At 31.4% G+C, this 21,408-nt stretch overlaps 1 protein-coding gene across 5 annotated transcripts in view; it reads left to right on the forward strand.

Annotated features, from left to right (window-relative positions):
- Positions 1-21,408, forward strand: part of LOC111695329 (cAMP-dependent protein kinase type I regulatory subunit) — a 40,042-nt gene that overhangs the window by 10,923 nt on the left and 7,711 nt on the right. For 4 of the 5 annotated variants that reach the window (XM_023464612.1, XM_023464611.1, XM_023464609.1 and 1 more), the window contains 7 exons: positions 12,395-12,448; positions 13,123-13,227; positions 17,170-17,258; positions 19,241-19,284; positions 19,465-19,520; positions 19,762-19,890; positions 20,733-20,835. In XM_023464612.1, coding sequence (XP_023320380.1) covers positions 12,395-12,448; positions 13,123-13,227; positions 17,170-17,258; positions 19,241-19,284; positions 19,465-19,520; positions 19,762-19,890; positions 20,733-20,835 — 580 coding nt within the window. Of the gene's footprint in view, positions 1-671; positions 852-12,394; positions 12,449-13,122; positions 13,228-17,169; positions 17,259-19,240; positions 19,285-19,464; positions 19,521-19,761; positions 19,891-20,732; positions 20,836-21,408 lie in introns of those variants that run through there. The other variant, XM_023464613.1, reaches the window with a different exon arrangement.

Raw genomic sequence — 21,408 nt, forward strand, 5'->3', positions numbered from 1 at the left:
CCCCCCCCCCTGTCCCACAACTGGTTATGCCATGAAGACCTGTGACTTGTCTTGGGTAGGCACACAGGCAGTAGGCACAAGACAAGCAGTTCTATGAGAACCTTGGTTTAGTCTCATCCTATGCCTAGATACTGTACTAGTCTGTACACCATTAAATATACGCTCAAATATACCACTCTTTACACAGAGTGAGAAGTTGTTGAAAGATTGTGGAAGTGAAAGTCTAACTGTGATTTAATCCACTTTTTTCAAGGTTGAAAATACAAAAGAGCATCTTTTCGTCTTATCTTAAAATACTAATGTGTAACCTCCCCACCTCCTTTGTAATTTTTTTATACTCGTATTCAACGAATGGACTCAATGGACCTCTCTTGTCTGATTTTTTGCACGATTTTCAAATTATTGTATCCATTTTTTGGTAAATAGTTTTTTTTTAACAATATTGTTATTATGTCATGTGGACAGCAAAAAACAAATTCTTTGTTTAAACCTCTTTGTTACCCTAAATGTGAAAGATCAACTATTTTACGGCCATTAGCCAATTCTTTAAAAAAAATGCGGTTTTGTGCATTAAAATTAAAGATTTATGTTTGAATACCATTTATTGCAACCATGCATCACTAAATAAAAACATCTAGCTTTTGTTTGTATTTGCAATCAATAATTTTGACTTTCAGATCTTTACTTGATTGGACTTCGAAATCCGTGAAAAAAAAATATAGAAATTTGTGAAAACAAAGTGAGCTGTTTTCCAATTTTTTCGTGGATTTGCTCTAATGTCCGGGCAGGTCATTGGGTTACCACAGGCACAGGGGAACATTAGACAGAAGATGGCCGACCTTCAGTTGGAGGTATCTCAACCCTACATAATAGAAATATTTAACAAACAAGAAGTTTACAGTGCAAAAAACATGGGCAAATGGTATAAATATGAAAGATTTAAAAATGCACTTAAACCTTGCTTTACTGAATTTTTTTAACAAATTAATTTTCAAATTTTTAGGGGTGGGGAGCTCTATGAATCAAATATTAAGGTATAAATAGACGTGTAAGGGGCGAGTATCTAGAGTAGAAGGAAGGAAGTGTCCGGTTTCTTAGTTCTGGAATGAGAAGATCTTGCAGTTTTAATGCTTACAGGATACAGGAAACTTCTCTATATATTCAGATTCAGATTCATTTCTGATTATTAAACTTTTTATTTTACATAAAAGAAATCAGAGTGATAAAACGGTATAAAAACAATTTGTGTAGAACGTGAAAAGAATGAGTGACATGGTTAGTACCTAAACACTACAGTTGTGGAATTAGGGGGGCTGAGGCAGTACATCCCCCCACCCCCTCCCACCTTGATTAAACCTTGTTTACGTCCTGGACCATTATAACATTATTATTTTCATAATTAAGATTTATTTATACACAAAGATTATTATGATTATTATATCTAGACATTTGCTAGACATTTTTGGGTGTATTTGCTACTTCTTAAAGTTACAATCTCGTCTTTTATTTTCCTCAACATCTGAAGAGTTATATTTTTAAATAGATATAGAATTATGCACTCACAGGGCACAACACATTTCTGTCATTCTGCTCATATAGTTCAGTGCAGAATGAAAAATATATTTATTTTTTCTAATTTATTTTTCTAATCTTTCCTTCTCCATTTTCATTTATCTTCTCCGTTCCCCAGCAGATTGCCACATATCTATCGCAACCCTCCTAAGGTTGTGTTATCTAGACACCTTGAGTTTATTTGATTCACCTTCTATATTTAAGTATATTGCACTGTTTTAGTACATTTTAGTTAATTATACATCTCACTAGGGCTGTTACAATTTTTACATATTGGCTGAGTTTTCATCCCACAATATCATTTACTTTTGAAAACTAATAGAGATTAAAGGTATAATAGGATTATATTATTTCTCTTAATTGTGTTTGTTAATGAAATCTATGATCCAGCGTAATTGTCGAAGCATAATTTTTAATTATAAATAATGATACATGATAATACCTAATGATAAATAATGATAAAAGATAGCTAAATCTTCTGAAACAGTTTTTCTTTTTATAAATTGTACACAACAAACGTTGATGTGAATAATTTTATGAAAAACAAAATTTTTTTTTTTTTTGTCAATTAATGAGTTAATTGAAGTCTAACATGTGTTCATCATTATAATTATTATTTAAATGTTTTCATATTGCTTTTCAAGAATGTTTTAAAAAACTTTGAATTTATGTTGTTTTGAGATGAAATAAAAAAACAAGGTATTAATGTACGGTTTGGTTTGATTTCTTCAATTATAAAAATGAGGATTTTTTGTCTTCTTTGAAGCACTAGCAACTTTAATCTTCTATTCCTAAGTTTTCTTAGGAAACTAAAAATATAGAATTTATTATTATATTAGAATATTATTGAATATTTAGGCTTTTAAAGGAAATTCTATTTTAAGATGCACATTAAGTTCTAATGTGTAGTACTAAAAGACATTATTTTACAATTTCTTTTTGTGATGTATTATTATGTTTCAAGACGAACTTTATATGATTTGATGTTATGCCTAAGTTGTACAATGAAACCTGATCCCTTTGTATGGAAAATATCATATTTCTTCAATTCTAGTGAAAAAAAAAACAAAACAAAAAACCATTTTTTTCACTAAAAAAATGTTTTCTTTGTGTAAAATTTAATGTTTCTGCTTCAATAATTTTATTGGTTAAAAGTTCAAAGAAACCATTTGATGAAAATATTAAAAAATAATTCATTTAACGGAATATTAAAACTAGCTAAAGTGCCCGGCGTTGCCCGTAGAATTTTTTTTAATCGATTTTTGAAAGAAAGGGTTCCGTCAAAAATGTCAGCTAAATTGGTTCAGTCGCTAGGCCAGCTATAGCTTAAATAGCTTTAGTATATAGATACTAGGCTTTTGAGCTCTTTGTATACATTGTAAAACATAACAAGTTTGCATATTTTTTCAAAAGATCGTGGATTTTCGAAAATCAATGAAAATCGAATTTTGTTGAAGGCTAAACTTTAAAATTTTCCCTAAGTTCATGGTCCCAGGTAAAATTTGGGCCTAATCTGTTCGGACCTTTTTTACGTTTATTGGATACAAACGGACAGACAAACAAACAGACAGACAGATAAGCAAAGTATATATGTATAGATGTTTAATATGAAAGCAAACAATTTTGTTCACATCTCATTCTCAGTCCTAAATATTTATGAGCTAATTTTATAGAAAATTTAGTCTCAAGAGTAAAGATATTCAGTTGGGTTAATTAAACTAGTTAAAATATAAAATGATTAATGTTGACTTATATTTGACGAATATTCTTTTATAAAATCAGTGGTTTCCTTCAGGGAAACATTTTTCCTCGTATGTGAATGAAGCTATTCACAGTTCAAACAGAATTGTTTATTTAAGAATTTGATTTTTCTTCAAATGTATAATAAACAGACTTATTTATAAACACAGCCTAAATATTATGTAAAATTTAGTTTGGATTGGGAGAGGGATGAAAATATACAGGTGTTCAGAAATACCTGAAGATGGGCTCGTTCGGCTTTTATCATTTCGTTAAAAAAAAATTATTTAGTTAGTTCTCAAAAATATTGTTCATTTTCCATTTATTTTGTTCGGTTTTTCAATGAATGACCTATCAGTAAAATCCTTTGTATTGAAAAATCAGTTATTTTATAAAAACTCAATCGTGTTTTAAAAGTTTGTTCCCAAAAATCGTTTGGTCAGTAAAAAACAATCGTTGTTGTCAAAATCTTATGAAACATTCGTTCATCAGTATAAAAAATGTTTGCTTTTTCAAGTTCGCTTAAACAATTTTAAATTGTTCGTTTTTTCACGTTCGTTTTTAAAAAATCTATATTTTTTCAATTTCCTGAATGATCCAAGTAGTTCATCCATCGTTAGTTTTTTTTTCTCTGAAAGACGCCATCTTTCACGACAAATTTTGTTTATTCTCAATAATTTTGTTCATTTACAAAAATGATGCCCATCTCTAGAAATACCCTGTATTTTCTGTCAAGATATTATTTCCTGACGTAAAACAATTTCAAATAAACTAAATTGTCGGACAATTCAATTTGTTTCATTTTACCACCACTAACACAAAATATGTATTTCTGGAAGCCCTTAAAAAGGATCTTCCAGAAAGAATCGGCAGTGTTCTCAAAGATCTAATGGATTCCAAAAAGAATTGTAAGTTCTCCGAAGTATCTAATGCATGATGATTTGAGAAGCTTCAGTGGTTTCCTCCTGAAGGATATAACAGATCTCTTTAAAAATTTCGGTGTAAGGATCTTAAGGATCCCAAAACGTACATGGCCAAAATTGGGGGTTGGTAAAAGGATCTGATGGATACCTATAGAATCGACAGTTCCCTGGACAATTTGATGGATTCCTAAAGAATAGGCGGTTCTCTGAAGGATCTGGTGGATTCTTTAGGATTGTCATAGTCGTCGGCTATGAAAAAATCAACGGTTTCCTGACAATTTTGATGGATTCTTTAAGATTTGGCGGTTCTCTAAAGGGAATGATGGATTCCTATAGAACTGGCGGGTTTCTTAAGGATCTGATAGACACTAAAAGAATCGGCGGCTCTTTTGATGGATTCTTAAAAAATCGGCGGTTCTCTGAAGGGTCTGATGACTCTCTCTGTTATCCGGAGGCTTTGCCAGAGTATCAGTTGGTCCACAACTTCTCCGTCACAACCATTCATCTCTCTAACAAATAAACAGAACCCAAGCCAACAAGTTATCCTGAGATGGAATTTAAAGAATTTGAGCCGCGGTTTAAATCCGCCAAAACTCGGTTTAAATTAAGCGCCGGCTTAAATCTTGAAACATTTGATACAATTTAAGTGATTCACCGACAAAGGGTCAAACGACCCAGGGTCAAACGACCCAGGGTCAAACGACACAGGGTCAAACGACATAGGGTCAAACGACACAGGGTCAAACGACAAAGGGTCAAACGACAAACAGTCAAAAAATGCGACAAAGGGGCAAATTTTTTTAAATTCTGTCAGTTAGTATTTTTTTTATTATTATTTATGCTTTGGTTAGGTACATGGGCCGAGCGCTGCGGCTAGGACAGGCTAGGGGGCCGAGCGCTGCGGCCACGGGTTAGGTTAGTTAAGACAATTGGGCCGAGCGCTGCGGCTAGGACAGGCTAGGGGGCCGAGCGCTGTGGCCACATGGTCAATTATATCCATTTATTTATTATTATTTAGGGTTAGGTTAGGTTAAGACACTTGGGCCGAGCGCTGCGGCTAGGACAAGCTAGGGGGCCGAGCGCTGCGGCAACATGGTCAATTATATTGCCAACCCGACCATTATGGAAGCCAGAATCAGACTAAAGTTTTAAATCTTCAAAAAAGTTTGGCGGATTTTTGTGATTAAAATTGCGAGTGTCCTATGATTCAAATCAAAAAATATTTTTATCATTTTGACCTTTTGTCGTTTGACCCTTTGTCGCACTTTTGACCCTTTGTCGTTTGACCCTTTGTCGTCTGACCCTTTGTCGTTTGACCCTGTGTCGTTTGACCCTGTGTCGTTTGACCCTGGGTCGTTTGACCCTTTGTCGGTGAATCATTTAAGTGGAACCAACCAAATTTAAACCGCGGCTTAAATTTAAACCGCGGCTTAAATTTAAACCGCCGCTCAAATTCTTTAAATTTGGCCACTGGTGTCGTAGATAATTCAGCCTTCACAACCATCCACAATCTTACACATTTTTTTAAACGCAGATTTGTGTTTACAAACAAAAACGGAATATTATTTAATGTTGTCAAAAACCAAAACCTAGGATATAGTCTGAACTTAATTTCCAACCCCTATAGAACCATTCAAACCATACATTATAATTAATTCAAATTTATTCATTCAACAACCAAAATGTATTCTCAACCAATTCAAACTGAATCTTACAGTAATTTTACAGGAAAATGAAATTGTGAGTGGGACCTACCTATAAACTGACTGAACACCAAAGAACCCTCTGCATGGTTCTTTCTAAGTCTAGTCATGCCTTGGAAATTATGGTAATGCAGAGGCAGAAAGTACCGCATTTTTAGAAAACTTTTTAGATGAAAAAAATGGAGGGAAAAAAACGGGTTTTCTGATACTATGTGTCAGATTTTTATATGTGATGTCTTGAATCTTTTTAGCCAGCTGCACCCAAGAATACAAAACCTTAAGTAATTGTTTCCAATAAAACTAAAATGTCCTAAAATGTCACAGTGAATGGTAAACAAATCCTAATATAATATCCTCTCCTTAGTTAACTCCGTTTAGCAGACAATCTGATATTAAATGTAATTTTTTATATGAAGTATTTTCGGCCATTGAAAAAAAATGACTTAAAGGATAAAAATCAAAAAACTATTTTCCTGTTAATTTAAATTATGGTGTTTAAGGTTCTTAGATATCGATGTTTGTTACTACATACTTTGAGCTGACTGGTTAAGCAAAAATCATGATTTTAAGCATTTTAAGAATATAAGTTCAAAATGAAATCATTAACACAATTGTGAGTCAAACTATTTTTACAAAATTATTTTCAAAGTTTAGAAGTAGTTTTAGACTGATAAAGTGTAAATAATATATTTGAAAGTTTCAGCTTTATTCTATCTATTGATAGAATGTAAAAACCTGTCTCTCTTCTTGGTTTAAATACGGAGGACATGCAAGAAAAACATGTTGCTATTTTACTTTTCTCCTGGAAGGGACTGACGACTGTTAGCTTAATTGAAAGTGACCCTCCATGCAAAGATTACAAAGCACGATTCACAACGATACCCTGATCTAGAATAATTATAATTTTGAAAACTGATTATTTTCTATTATGTTTTTCTACAACAAAAGTGACTTGTGCATTTCAACTGCAGGAAAACTTGTATGAATTACCAGAATTGATCGCTTTTAACCTTAAAAAACGACAAGATAATTATCTTCCACATAATTGATCAGATAAAGGTTTCAAGGATACTGTTGTGAATTGAACATTGCCCTTAGCTTTTATTCCGTAAAATAAAGGAAGGTTGGTGGCAGAAGGAATCTGATTATCTGTCAGGAAATAATAATATTAATAGCATATTCTGTATTTATAACAAAATACATTAAACAGTATTTATATTTAACATATTTATTCTTTTATCCCTTTCTGTGTCATACTGGGAAATATTTAGAGAAATCAGAAAACATAGAAACCTTTTCATATATTTTATTGATGATTATTGATCTAATATTTCAATAATATGAATTGTTACATATTTCAGTTTCAATCCATGAACAAGGATAAGTATGAAAAAGTTTATTTATTCTAATAAAAGCTTTACAGAAGTTAGGCGTTTCTAAATTATTTTGTGGGGGGGGGGGAGGGGTTCTTTGATATGAAATTGTTTGTCTATTTATATTGAAATCTTAAGAATTTCCAATCTATCTCAGAAAAATTATTCAAAAGTTTTTTCCTTTTTGCCGAATTTGCTTGATGCGGGTTGTTCATTTTGTAAGGCGGAATAAAAATTTTAGGTTCGGTTGAGTTTTGAACCAGATTCTGATGCTCCGGTTAGAGTGGTGCAAGTAGTGATAGCAGCCCAGCTTTTGGATGTAAAGGAATTTTGTCTTTGCCACAACTAACATTTTGTAATCCCTATATCTTTGCAACTTTGATATTCGATATTTGATCTATCAGAATTCACAGTTTGAAATATCTAAGGGATTAGAAAATAACAGTTTGTGGCAAAGACACAATTCCGTTCTTCTTTTGATTACCAGTGACTGGACCCCGTTATAGCATTTCCGATTTAGAGCCATACCATTTAGACCTTGCAGTCTTATCAAGTATGAATGAGTTATCCTTATTTGCCCAACTAAAAATAGATTTTTTTGTTGTACCTTTATTATATATCATTTCTACTGAGATAAAGGTTTAAACGTACTACTGTGAATCGTGCAGGCCAAATTTTTTAATGAATGGTCACTTGACATCATGTGTTCAGTTCTTTTGAGAAAATAAAATAATTTTAAAAAACGTGTAATTTTGTAACAAGCTAAAAATGGACACAGGAGAAAATAAGTTTTGTCATTCCAGACTGAACTAAAATATTCTAAAAATATCAGAAATCTTTAATACTTTATAATCTTAAGAGGTCCCTTCAAATGTGTTTGAGGTTAGCCACAGCCAGGTCCCACAAGAATATTTAATTCAGTCCATTCTACTCTTTAAACATACAAGGCATCTAAACATTTTGTCTCCAAAATGATTTTAAGTTTTATACAAATCTTTCGGTTTATTCTCACTGAAATTAGAGGAGAAATGAATGTTTATTTGTTTTTTAGAAGGTAAATCTTAAATTTTCGAGATAAAAATTTGTAGCTTCCACCCCCCCCCCACCCACCCTCCTACTCTAGTTTTGACATAAACTAATAAAAACAGATAAAATTCCGAGAGGATATCTGGAAAAAGTTTAGTATTCTTCCTGCTTCCTCCTGCAGTGTCCACTGTCCATAGCCAAATATATAAAAACAGTTAAATTCAGAGAGGATATCTGGAAAACAGTTTATTATTCTTCCTGCCTCCTCCTGCAGTGTCCACTGTCCATAGCCAAATATATAAAAACATCCACTCCATGGTTTAGCAGATTTATGTCAAAAAAATGTGAAAAGATATTTATTTGTAACTAAATGAATAATTTATTTAATGCAATCCCATCTACTCTACATACTATTTTTCTAAAAATCCAGTATTTTCCTCAATTCAGCAAATAAAGAACTAAAAACATAACAGTTCTGGGGGACAAAAAAAGATTTTCAAAAGAGGGGGGATTTTTCTAAAATATACAAATCCCTGAAATCTGAACAATGATATCATACAACATGTCCATAAGATTGATAAAGTTTTTTTTGTTTGAAAAAGTGCATTCCCCCCCCCCCTTTCATGATTAAAAATATTGGTGGTAGAATTTTACAAAAGGAGTGAAACTTTACATTGAAATCTTTGATGAAACTCTCACATAAATTTATCATGATTAAGAATTTTTAGTTTTTACAGTTTCGTGGAAAAATTGAAATAATAAGAAAGATTTTGAAGCTTTAAAAAATACATGTCATGGAAAGGGTTACCGAATTTAAATTGTTGTTTTTTTTAGTCCATACGTTTTTTGAATCACTTCTTAAATTTGCGGTCCTTCCCTTTTATATTTGTAAAAATATGGCCGACATTGTCTGGGTGTGGAAATAAGTAAAATAGCTAAACATTAGCCTTGTTAACCTTTGGATAATAGTCCTACATATCATATAGGCTTTAAAGCATGGGATTTAACCGAACTCCAATCGGAGCTTTAAAAATAGAAAAAATATTAATGTCTATTTTGTGTGTATGGATGGGTATAGATGCTACACCTTGAACCCTGTCTTTTTATTTTGTAAAATAAAATTGTGAAAATGAATAAATAAGTTTTTAGGTAAAAGTAAAAGAAGGGGAACTATTAAAGCCAGTATTATTTTTACTGAAAAATTTCCTCTTGTAAAGTTAAGGTAATTATGAAGGTTGAATCAAAGGCTCTAAGCGAACCTTCATTTAAAGAGGGCTATACTCAACTCACAACGATTCTCTTTAAACATTTATCTGACAGATAATGTGGAATATAAGGTCATTTATCTTACTAGTTTAAACAATTCCTTCGAACTAAAAAAAAGACTTTATAAAGTATTTTTATAGCTTGTGAACAAATCACCTTTTCCAGGGTCACCCTGTGTTTATATGAAGGGCCACTTGAAATTTAGTCTACATTCCCTTAAGCGTAGGATTTGGTGATCCAAACGTAACTAAATTCTGCATTCTACGCTGGTCAAGCTTTAAAACCGCCTACACTTGCAGCATTAAAGTTCTGCAAAGGCTAATAGTTTACAATTAACATACTTCAGCATTTTTAATCAAACCCAATATACTATTATTTTCATTTGTTAAAAAATGCATTCAACTGAAAAAAAAATCTGAGTAAAAAAGGAAGAATGGAATCTATTAAAATATATTTTAACTCAAGATTGAAATTGGTTTTTAAATCGAATTAAGAGTTGCCTTAGATGATATGCCTTGGAGAGAAGGGGGTGTAACTTTACAGCTTCAAGGAACATAGAAAATAACATAAACTAAACCTCCAGGATGCTTCGCATCGTGCACCTTTTCTTATGATTTTACCTGTTACTTTGGAAGTGGCCATTTCTAATAGTTCTTTGTGAATTTTGTGCCATCAATGTCTACATTTTTTGGGGGGCAAATGTTTTCCACTTCGACCTGCTATAAACCTTGCCTGGGGCCATGTGAGTTGCCACAAAAAAATTGTGCGGTTTGACGTTTCTTGAATACGAACAAACAGACAGACAGATACGCATATTATATGTAATACATATATATAGGTTAATTGATTAAATAGATTCTCTTTGTTTTTGGGTAACCCTGTATGCAAATATTATTATGAAATCTTGGTAAAATGTATACTTTATATAGTGTGTAACGTAAACCTTGATGAAACTTTGGCTATGAAAGAAGTTAATATCTGGAAGTAAAGATCTAATGAAAAAAGAAATAACTTTTAATTAAACTGTTATAAAGAGAAGGGCAAGTGACGTGGGTGGTGTGTGTGTGAGTGTGTGTGTGTGTATATAGGGTGTGGGTGGGAGGTTAAGTGTATTTAGGATCTGATACATTAATAATATTATCCCAAGGAACAAAAATTTAACTTAATTTAGATATCTGGACTAGGGTTCAAATGGACAACAAAAAATTGTTGAACAAATTTCAAGCTGACTTGGAAAGTTTGTAAAGGTTCGCTTGAAATGTTTTTGATATTACCAAAATTTTAATAAAGTTCGTCGATATTAATACGATATTAATATGATGTCCTATGAGCACTAGTTCTGATGACATTGCATCATGAGAAGTACGGCTTGCTTCCTCAGCCCAAAATCTTCTGACCCTGACCGATATATACGATCCGTGATCTCGGGCCATAGATAGATAGATAGATAGATAGATAGATAGATAGATAGATAGATAGATAGATAGATAGATAGATAGATAGATAGATAGATAGATAGATAGATAGATAGATCCATCCATCCACCAACCTCTCTGGGTTATCCTCCTAACTGGCAGTTGTAGCCAACTTTGGGGACTCTAGCAGTATAGAACCGAGTATAATAGAGAAAACTTCAGATATTATTCATGTCACTCGGTTATCTAGTTATCTTGTATCTAGCTTGTATATCTAGTTATCTTGTATCTAGCTCGGTTATTTAGTTATCTTGTATCTATCTTGTATATCTAGTTATCTTATGCCTAGCTTGTATATCTAGTTATCTTGTATCTAGCTTGTATATCTAGTTATCTTGTGTCTAGCTTGTATATCTAGTTATCTTGTATCCTGGCTGTTTCTAATTTATAATTTTGAGTTAAGTGCAGGCCTAAGCACAGATATATAAGTTTTATGAAAGGAAAATATAATCTTTCTTTTTCTAAAAATATGATAATTAAGTATGCACTAGATTAACTTGTGCATTTATTTTTTATTTTCATTTCGGTGAATCGCTTTCATGCATGTTGTACAATGGAAACCATAAATCTGTATAATTGCAGTCGTCCTTACATACATATTTATATATAGATAATTGATCTATTTTGAAACTAAGAATAGTTAAAAAATCTTCAGCGAAGAGAGATTGAGAACGTCAATCATGCTTTGTACTTGATAACACTGAAGGGATACTGTTGGCAGGTCAACGTTTTCTTTACATACTAGAACAATGTAAACCTGGCGAAAACATGATACCAACTACTCTGGTAGTTTTCCATTGGATTTATAAAAAATTTGGACAATCCGACCCAGAACCAACAACAGTGAGTTTTTAACACTCCTTTTATTCACTACTAGAATTTTTAGATTTCACACCCAAATCTAAAGCCTAAAAATAAAAAATTAAGAATGTAATGGAATGCAAAAATTATTCAACTATCAGAAATTATTGTCAGAAAAAAAAACATTTTAAAAAATAAATTTTGCACAAACATTCCTTCTGTAGAAATGAAAATCTGACATAAAATTATGATAAAATTGTCATGACAATGTATCAAAAATTAAATAATATATTTTCTTTTAAAATAATAAAATATCCATTTAAAGAGTACCATCCACTGTTCACAGCTGTACCCTATAAATCTAAATCTAAAAATTAATGATTTTTGCAAGTGGCTTTTCTGATAAGCAGCTTGTAATATTTCTTTAATTACAAACAACGAAATGGGTTTAAGTTTGTTTTTAAAAATGAAAAAGATATTTTCTGATAATATGAATTAATCATTGTATTGTTTAGGAGGCTGTAAAGGAGTCTAAAGCAGCTCTGCTGACACCTGAAGATGGAGAGGAGGTAAAAAAAGCTGCAAACCCCCTCCACCACACTCTTCCTCCTCCTCAGAAATTATTCTTTTTATCAGAAAGAAATATTTTTAGTATTTAAGTAAATTCTTCCAGGTTTTTAATCTCGATACAAATGTCTTCAGAAAATAAATTTTTTCTTCAAGATGAATAATCAAAATCAAAGTTTTTTTGATCACTCCCTCCCCTCCCCCTCCTACAACAAAAAATGTATTTTATTAAAAAAAAACTTGAGTATTTGTTTAATAGCATAAAATTTACATCGTAGATTTATGCAGGTTATCACTTTAAATACTTGTGCAGTTTTTCAATCTTTAAAAGCTGAACATGTTGATTTTTGAGTTTTATAATAAATATATGTTTTTAATCAACTTCAAAGAAAAAAAATTTGGAGGATGATTCCCTTTGCACCTTTTCCTCTTAACTTGAAATGTCTAAGGGTAAATATTAAACAGCATAAAATCTTAGTGAAAATAAATGAATAAATTGATATCATGTTTTACCTGAAAACAAATTTTTTAAATCCAAAAATATTTTTTGCATTTATTTGAGAAAATTTTAATGATTCTTTTTAATATATACCCCTGACATTTTTTGTAGTCCTAATTGATTAATGATGGCTGAATGACAAACATTAATTCTGAAAGTCAATTTTGATTGATTTAGGCCGAGAGTCCCATGCCATCAAATATCCAGCAGCCTCTGCGCAGGCGCGGAGCTGTCTCGGCAGAACCAATCAACGAAGAGGACGCAGCAACCTATGTTAAAAAGGTGAAGACAAGATAAAAAATAAGTATTTCATGATTTTGAAATAGTAAATCTTTGATTAGCCATCGAAATTGATGTCTACCTGTCTAAAAAAGCTTGAGCTGCATTAATCGAGAGGACAGGTTTTTATTTCTCCTTGCTCCGGTCCGATCAGTAGATCAGTGAGCGTACTACGGTCAACCTAGTTCAGTATTAATACGTTAAGTTTTGATTTACTGATCAGATAATTCTAAGGTACGTATCCATTACCCCCGTAACTTTGCAACGTTTTCTTACTAATTGAAAGGGAAGCATATTTCCCTCTGAAATCTCAAACACCAGTAAAATATTGATCTCAATTTTTAAAAACTTGGCAATTTTTAACAAGATAATATTGTCAAAAATTGGCATTTTTTCTAGATTTTTAAATCATGTTTTGTCAACAGGTTTGGAACCAAAGATTTAATTTTAAAGCTCAGAATAAAAGTCCACAAAAGTTTATAATCAGTTGGTGTGCAACTTTTCCTCTTGCTTTGTCCATCACCTTACAATTAATTTTACATATGCAAAATATTGAAATTGAAGAGGTAGTATGGGTCCAAAACCCAGATCCGCTGGATTCGTAAGATTTTGGCTTCCCGGATCCGGATTCATGGGGCAAAATATCAACCGAAAACTAAAAAAAAAAACTTATTTACTCTCAACCCCCAAATCTGAAGTATTGAAAGAAGAAAAATTTCATGATTTCTGAATGGTTCCTCAAGTTTTAGCATAAAAATAAGCGAAAAAATAAGACAAAAAATTTGAAAATTCTCCTTTGTTAAAAAAATAGTAAATCTTGAAGAAATTGCTTGGATCCGGCTCCTTTTTTCCAGTGAGGATCCAGGATCCGGATCTGGATCGGCATCACAATTAATTGGATCCTAAGCACTGGTAAAAGCTATGAACTATTGTATCTGTTAAGAACCGCAGAAGTTCATATTTAAAAAAATGTACTTGTCCCTAAAAATAATGTATTTCCCAATTCACATAGTTGCCCCCTGTTCTTAAATTTAAGATTTGGCTTTAAAACAGCAATTCGTTCTTCATGTTCTTAATTTTCCGGGGGGGGGGGGGGTTTTTAAACTTTAAAATGTTTTTGAATTTTTTGAATTTTTTATTTTAAAATTTTTCTTTTTTTTCAGTTTTATGGGTTTTTAAAAAATGTTTTTAAAAATCTTAAATTTTTTACGATATCAAAATCATGTTCTTAAAAATCTTAATTTTGGAAAATGTTCATAATTTCGTTCTTAATTTTTGGTAACGTTTGTTGGAAAAATTTTAAATTTTAGAACAGCGTTCTTAATTTTTTGTGGGGCAGGGGGCAACTATGATTCAGCGTATAAAACCCTAGACTCAAATTCGATGAAAAATGTTGTTTTAAAGGTATTAAATGCAGCTTGCTTGAATATCGTCTTTCTACTCCACAGTTTCAAGGGTGTAAGTGTATACCTGTGTAATAACACTTTGAAGATTTTTTTATTGGAGAGGACTGTGGAATGTGGATACTATCTTACATCGAGTGGCATGTCCGATTTTCAACGGTATCAATGAAAGCTTTGTTTAATAAAGAATAAACCAGATAACCACATTTTTCTCTTTGAAATTGATTATTTTAATATTGTGGTTTATCATCTTCAGAGTCATGCAGATTTATGCTACAGAAACAACGGTGGAAATTGTCAGAATTTATCTATTTTTAAGCTGAATGGGAAATGAGGGTTCAATTAAAATTTGGTTAATTAAAGGGAAATGATTTCATGGTTTGGGACTGGAATACACCATCTTAATAAAGGGACATGATTTCATGGTTTGGAACTGGAATATACCATCTTAATAAAGGGACTTGATTTCATGGTTTGGGACTGGAATATGCCATCTTCACAATTTTCTGTTAGAAATTGATAAATGTTCAAATAGTGAAAGCTACATATACTTACAGATATTTTAATCTATCGAATTGATAAAAATAGCCCCCCCCCCCTGCCTCCCAGTCTAGATCTACAATTTGTCTTCAAACATGAGGTGTTAAGCAAGAAAAATTTTAATTAATCCGGAATATTTAATCCACGCTAAAACTAAATGTAATGCAAGAAATTTTCTGAAAGCGGGTCAAAAACACGACACATGATTCTTATCCTATCTGAGCTGAAAACTTTAGAATCTTGGATATCGAGATTAATGCTTGATCTCCTCGTATCGTAAAAGGGAGTGTTCACGAAAAATGAAAGGGGGTATAGGTTTACGGCGAACACTCCCTTTAATCTTTAGATTATTTTAATCTTTTTCCACTTAAGTGACTTCAATTCTATCCATCAGAGTGTACCAAAAGAAAGCATTATAAGTTCCACAATTGATACTCAGATTAAGCGATCGGGATTAAGGGTATCCACTTCTAAAGTTTTCAGCTCTGCTAGCTTTTAGCCCCCCCCCCAAAAAAAAAAATTTAATAGAACAGTTTAAAATCTAAACTTCCAGAAAATAAGAAAGTTGAAAGTACGGTTTTGTTTTTAACATATTTTTTTTTTACTTCGAATCCAATTAACATTCTTAAATGATCATTAATCTTGTCATTTTTGTTGTGAAGCAATTTGAAAAGAGATTTTATTTCATATGAGATTCATATTACTTAAATATCACTTCAAATAAAGTTGTGAATCAAAATAACTGCAGTTTCCATTAGAAGATCCTTGCTGAAAGATTATAGTGAAAGGGTTTTATCCTGTAACACAAAGTTAAGAGTACTTTTTCCTGAAATTAAATGACATTTCTGTTAAACCTGGAAAGATATCCGTATTGATTGAAGTAGGGCATTCCAATTTTTTAAATTTCAATTATTTTATTCATTATCTCTGATAAATTCAAAAGTTATTTGATTTTTTTTAAATTGGAGTTTTCCTTTGATGTTATATTGATAAAACTTTAAAGCTAATGCAACAGATTTTAATCAAATTCTTACATGTATTTTGAAAACATGTAGATATCTCAACCCCCTGGGATTTTTTATTTTGGGGAGACGAATCAAAGAAAAGTTAGTGGCTTTTTTTCCCTCAGCTTGGAAATTTGCACTAATCCTTTTGTTTTATATAAAGAAGAGAATCTGTTTTTGGGGTTAAGGGAATAAAATGCAAATCATTTTTAAGGTATCGTATCAAAAATGCAAGTTAAGCACTTAAGAAAACTTAAAAGTTTTGCACTTTGAGATAAAATTTTACTTTAAATTTAAATTTTTTTTTTTTAATTTTTAGACGGCCTTGAAATTGTTAAGAGCTCAGATTTCAAGTTTATCCATATTATATATATATACATATATCTGATAATTAAAACAGATTATTTTTTCATTAGATTTATATATAAAAATATATGTATGGCCTGTATCTGTAAATGTGTCTAGTATCAACGGATCAAACTAGTTCAAATATGTGATTTTCAGCAAAAATTTCCCTAAATCAAAATCTGTAAGTGCTTCTTTTAATGTATAGATAAATACATATGTTGTATGTATTGCAAGACATTGATAAACTGATCAGAGGTCGGAATTAATGAATAACTAAAAGTAGCTGAACGTTGTAATACTTCTTTAGTGTAACCGAGACTTTATTATATCCGACCGTAATGAAATCCACTCTATTGCGCCGCATAAAAACAGTTCCGGAACTAGTTGTATTGTAAACAATAACAAAGATGAAAAACAAACAGACACCCTTTTTTTTAACATAGTTTAAACACAAGATGAAAGAAATAAAAGTACCGTTTACTCACAATCAAAGCCATAAGATTGTGTCAAATTATGGCCCATTGGACGTTTTTTGGACTTATTCAGATTAAAAAAAAGAGTGCTGTAACATTTCAGGAATCGAAAAAGCCAAAGGGAATCAATTACCAACGAGGTGCTAAGATCAAATTTACTTATAGTTTGTTTTGCAGGTTGTACCAAAAGACTACAAGACGATGGCCAGTCTTTCCAGAGCAATCGCTAAAAACGTTCTGTTTTCTCATCTAGATGAAAATGAAAGGCAAGAAATTTTATAATTTAGTTTTTAAAAGTTTGAGGGGCAAAATCTTTTTTGTCATAAGAATGTCTGTTTTAGAAAGGTTTGAAAGACATTTTTACTTATCTGTTTATTGGTTTCTGAAACATTTTAAATATGAGAAGATTAAATGTTTATATCTTACATGGCATTTTATTTGTTTAAAGTAGTAATGTTTGTTTGTTTGGATGTTTGCGAAAGTTTAGTTTTCAGGCAAAGATGGGTTCCCAAACTAGTTTTTCTACAGAATTATGCTTAAACAATAAAACATACGAAATGTTTAGTTTCCCATATTTCAAGTTTTAGTTTTAAATTCAAATATTCTGCACCAAAGTACTCAAGTATGTGACACAAGTCCTTTGTGGTTTTATAAATGTCAATTTTAAAATTCCTTAAAGTTTTCCAGGAAAAAGAATTTTTTATCTTAAAATTTTTTTTTTACAGTGGGACCCATAATACTCAAACTGCAATCTTTTGTGTATTTGATGCTGTTTTATCTTTTGTGTATTTGATGCTGTTTTATCTTTTGTGTATTTGATGCTGTTTTATCTTTTGTGTATTTGATGCTGTTTTATTTTTTGTATATTTGATGCTGTTTCTTTTGTGTATTTGATGCCGTTTTATCTTTTGTATATTTGATGCTGTTTTATTTTTTGTGTATTCGATGCTGTTTTATCTTTTGCGTATTTGATGCTGTTTTATCTTTTGCGTATTTGATGCTGTTTTATCTTTTGTGTATTTGATGCTGTTTTATCTTTTGTGTATTTGATGCTGTTTTATCTTTTGCGTATTTGATGCTGTTTTATCTTTTGTGTATATGATGCTGTTTTATCTTTTATGTATTTGATGCTGTTTTATCTTTTATGTATTTGATGCTGTTTTTTCTTTTGTATATTTGATGCTGTTTTATCTTTTGTGTATTTGATGCTGTTTTATCTTTTGTGTATTTGATGCTGTTTTATCTTTTGTGTATATGATGCTGTTTTATCTTTTATGTATTTGATGCTGTTTTATCTTTTATGTATTTGATGCTGTTTTTTCTTTTGTATATTTGATGCTGTTTTATCTTTTGTGTATTTAATGCTGTTTTATCTTTTATGTATTTGATGCTGTTTTATCTTTTGTGTATTTGACGCTGTTTTAAAGCAAAAACACAAAAGATTACAGATTGACTATCTATATCTCAAGAGGTTTAAACCTTAAAGGGAACCATCGTGAATAGGACATTCCTTTTTCTTAATTAAGGATTATTTAAAATTATGTCTTTAGTCCCTTTGTTTAAGTATTTATACTTGACAACGCTCGTGTGAGAAGTCTTAGTTGTGCTGAATCTAATTATGTTTAATTTTAAAGTATTAATTTAACATGCTATTTTAAATTATTTGGTTTATTTGTCCCACACTCTTTTTTTGCAGATATCTTTTCGAAAATCTTTATTTGCTGTGTTAAACATTTGCAATTATGTGTGACACCTTATGTTGTTGAATTAAAGTAGTTGTTATTTTTCTTTTTTTTCTCTTTTTTACTTTACTTTTTACTTTTTTAAAAGTCCTTGTATTAATATCAGTGCTTAGGATTCGGATAAATTTATCGGCTCCCTGGATTGTTTTGATTCCAGTGCCAAGAAATCTACAAAAAAAAACATGAAAATATTGACACGTTTTATCAAGACAATTTTTAATTTACCAACTTTCGACTTTTCCCAAACGTCTGTAATGCTCTTCAAGTTCCTTCAAGATTAATAAAGGAAACTAGTAATTGTACTTGATGACCAAAAAATTTAAATTCTCATTGAAGTAAAAAATGTTTAGGTCGTTGGCCTAACCCTTGACTTGTTATTTGTACACTTGACTTGTGTTATTAATTAACTGTTACTTTAATTTCCGTTGTTTTGCGGTAACTACTGAAGCGGTCTCGGCCTTGATTTCAACGGAATGATGGTTAACCTTTTATTTATTTCTGTTTAGGTCGGATATCTTCGATGCGATGTTTCCGAGCTCCGCTATGCCAGGCAGCGGTCAACTTTGTTATTATCCCCCCCCACACGCCTTAATATTTCTTTTAACCATAACAATGTAAAAATATTTATTTTTCTACAACCAACTTGGATGATGAAAGACCTGACACTTAGTTCCCTAAAATTCAGAAAAATATTTTTTTTTACATTTTTAATAAGTTGACTTTTCTACAGGAGAGATCATTATACAGCAGGGAGATGAAGGAGACAACTTTTATATCATTGATCAGGTTTTTATATTTTATTCTGGCCTAACTCTGGCTTTTATATCATTGATCAGGTTTTTATATTTTATTCTGGCCTAACTCTGGCTTTTTATATCATTTATTAGGTTTTTAGATTTTATTCTGGCCTAACTCTGGCTTTTTATATCATCTATTTCGAAATTTTACCAGCATGTGGTTGATTTAATTTTGTAATTGTTAAACATATTTTTGTTCAAGATAATTTTAAGAATTAATTTTTGAATAGGGAGAGGTTGAGATCTATGTGAATGAAGAGAAAGTTTTGACCCTGGGTGAGGGAGGAAGTTTTGGTGAGCTGGCTCTAATCTACGGAACTCCTAGGGCTGCTACTGTCAAAGCTGCTAAAGATGTGAAGGTATTATTATTATTAAAAACATCAACATACACACTGTTTGTCATGTCATGTAGGCTGTGATTAGGATCCAATCATTTTGATGCGGATCTGGATCTTGAATTTGCCCTGAAAATGTAATGGATCTGGATCTTGAATTTGCCCTGAAAATGTAATGGATCTGGATCTTGAATTTGCCCTGAAAATGTAATGGATCTGGATCTGGAATTTGCCCTGAAAATGAAATGGATCTGGATCTTGAATTTGCCCTGAAAATGTAATGGATCTGGATACAGTTCATGATAATTTCTTAAAGATTAACTGATAATTTTTATAACAAATAAAGAATTTTCAAATCTGTTTTTTTGTTTTTTCATGTTTTTGTGCCAAAACTTCTGTATCACTCAGAGATTAAGACGTTTTTTGATAATCTCTCATTAGTCTAAAAGTGTTGACTATGTGGATCCGGAACCTCAGTGTTTGTTGTCTGGTTAGAATCGAACCGGGATATAAATTTCCAGTATTGATTCTCCGGGGAAATTTTATAAATATCTGCAAGATGAAATATTTGTTTTAATTTAGCATTTTTCAATTTTCAATTTTAGCAATGAAAATTAAATTATATTTGTGTATCGCGACTAGGGCAATTTTATGCTGTGGTTGATATGTAGTGACCAGTGACGTCCTAAACGCTGCGTCTGTTCATAATGATGTTTGAAATCAGTCAATATCTACATTATGTATATAAAGTAGTTGTAACAATAAAAGATTCTCTGTGTCAAAAAAAATATTTTTGGATAATTCTTTATAATTCCAGATAATTGAGTTAAGTTGTTTGATATTTATGAAAATAACAATATTTGTAGTTGTGGGGAATAGATCGAGACAGCTACAGACGTATATTGATGGGATCTACGATTAGAAAGAGGAAAATGTATGAAGGATTCCTCTCGAAGGTTTCAATTCTTGGTTAGATTACGTTAAAATTATTACATTATTATTTATGTTTTTCAATCTTGAATAGATTTTTCTTCTTTTTGGAAATACACGCTATGCTCAATTTAATATTTATCGGGAATGCAGCTATGGAAATTTAACCACTAAAATATGCCTTAAGGACTTGGATTAGCAATTTGCATGAAAACCGGATTTTCTGGCAAAAATTGCAAAGATTACAAAAAAATTAACAATTACTTTCATTATGACTGTCACTGACATCTTTTAGTGGTAAAATGGATATACTTGGGTTACTAACTCTCCAAAAACTGATATTACACAAGAATGTAAGGCAAGGAAAGTCAATTGCGCTTGTGTATACTCTGTGTACATATTGAAACCAGTTCTCTCTGGGCGGAATTTGTAAACAATAATAGATGCATCAGTGTTCGTTTAGTATCCGAGGAGGTTAAAAGCATTAAATTTGGATAATTTTGATAATTTACTTAATAATTTCCTATGACCAGAATATTTCATTGATTTTTTATGTGAATGATGGATCCCATGTCAGGCTTCGACATCCGTCTTGTGTTTACATTAGCGCCC

This window comes from Eurytemora carolleeae, unplaced genomic scaffold (genome assembly GCF_000591075.1).
Source record: "Eurytemora carolleeae unplaced genomic scaffold, Eaff_2.0 scaffold8, whole genome shotgun sequence".
In the NCBI taxonomy this organism is placed as follows: Eukaryota; Metazoa; Arthropoda; class Copepoda; order Calanoida; family Temoridae; genus Eurytemora; species Eurytemora carolleeae.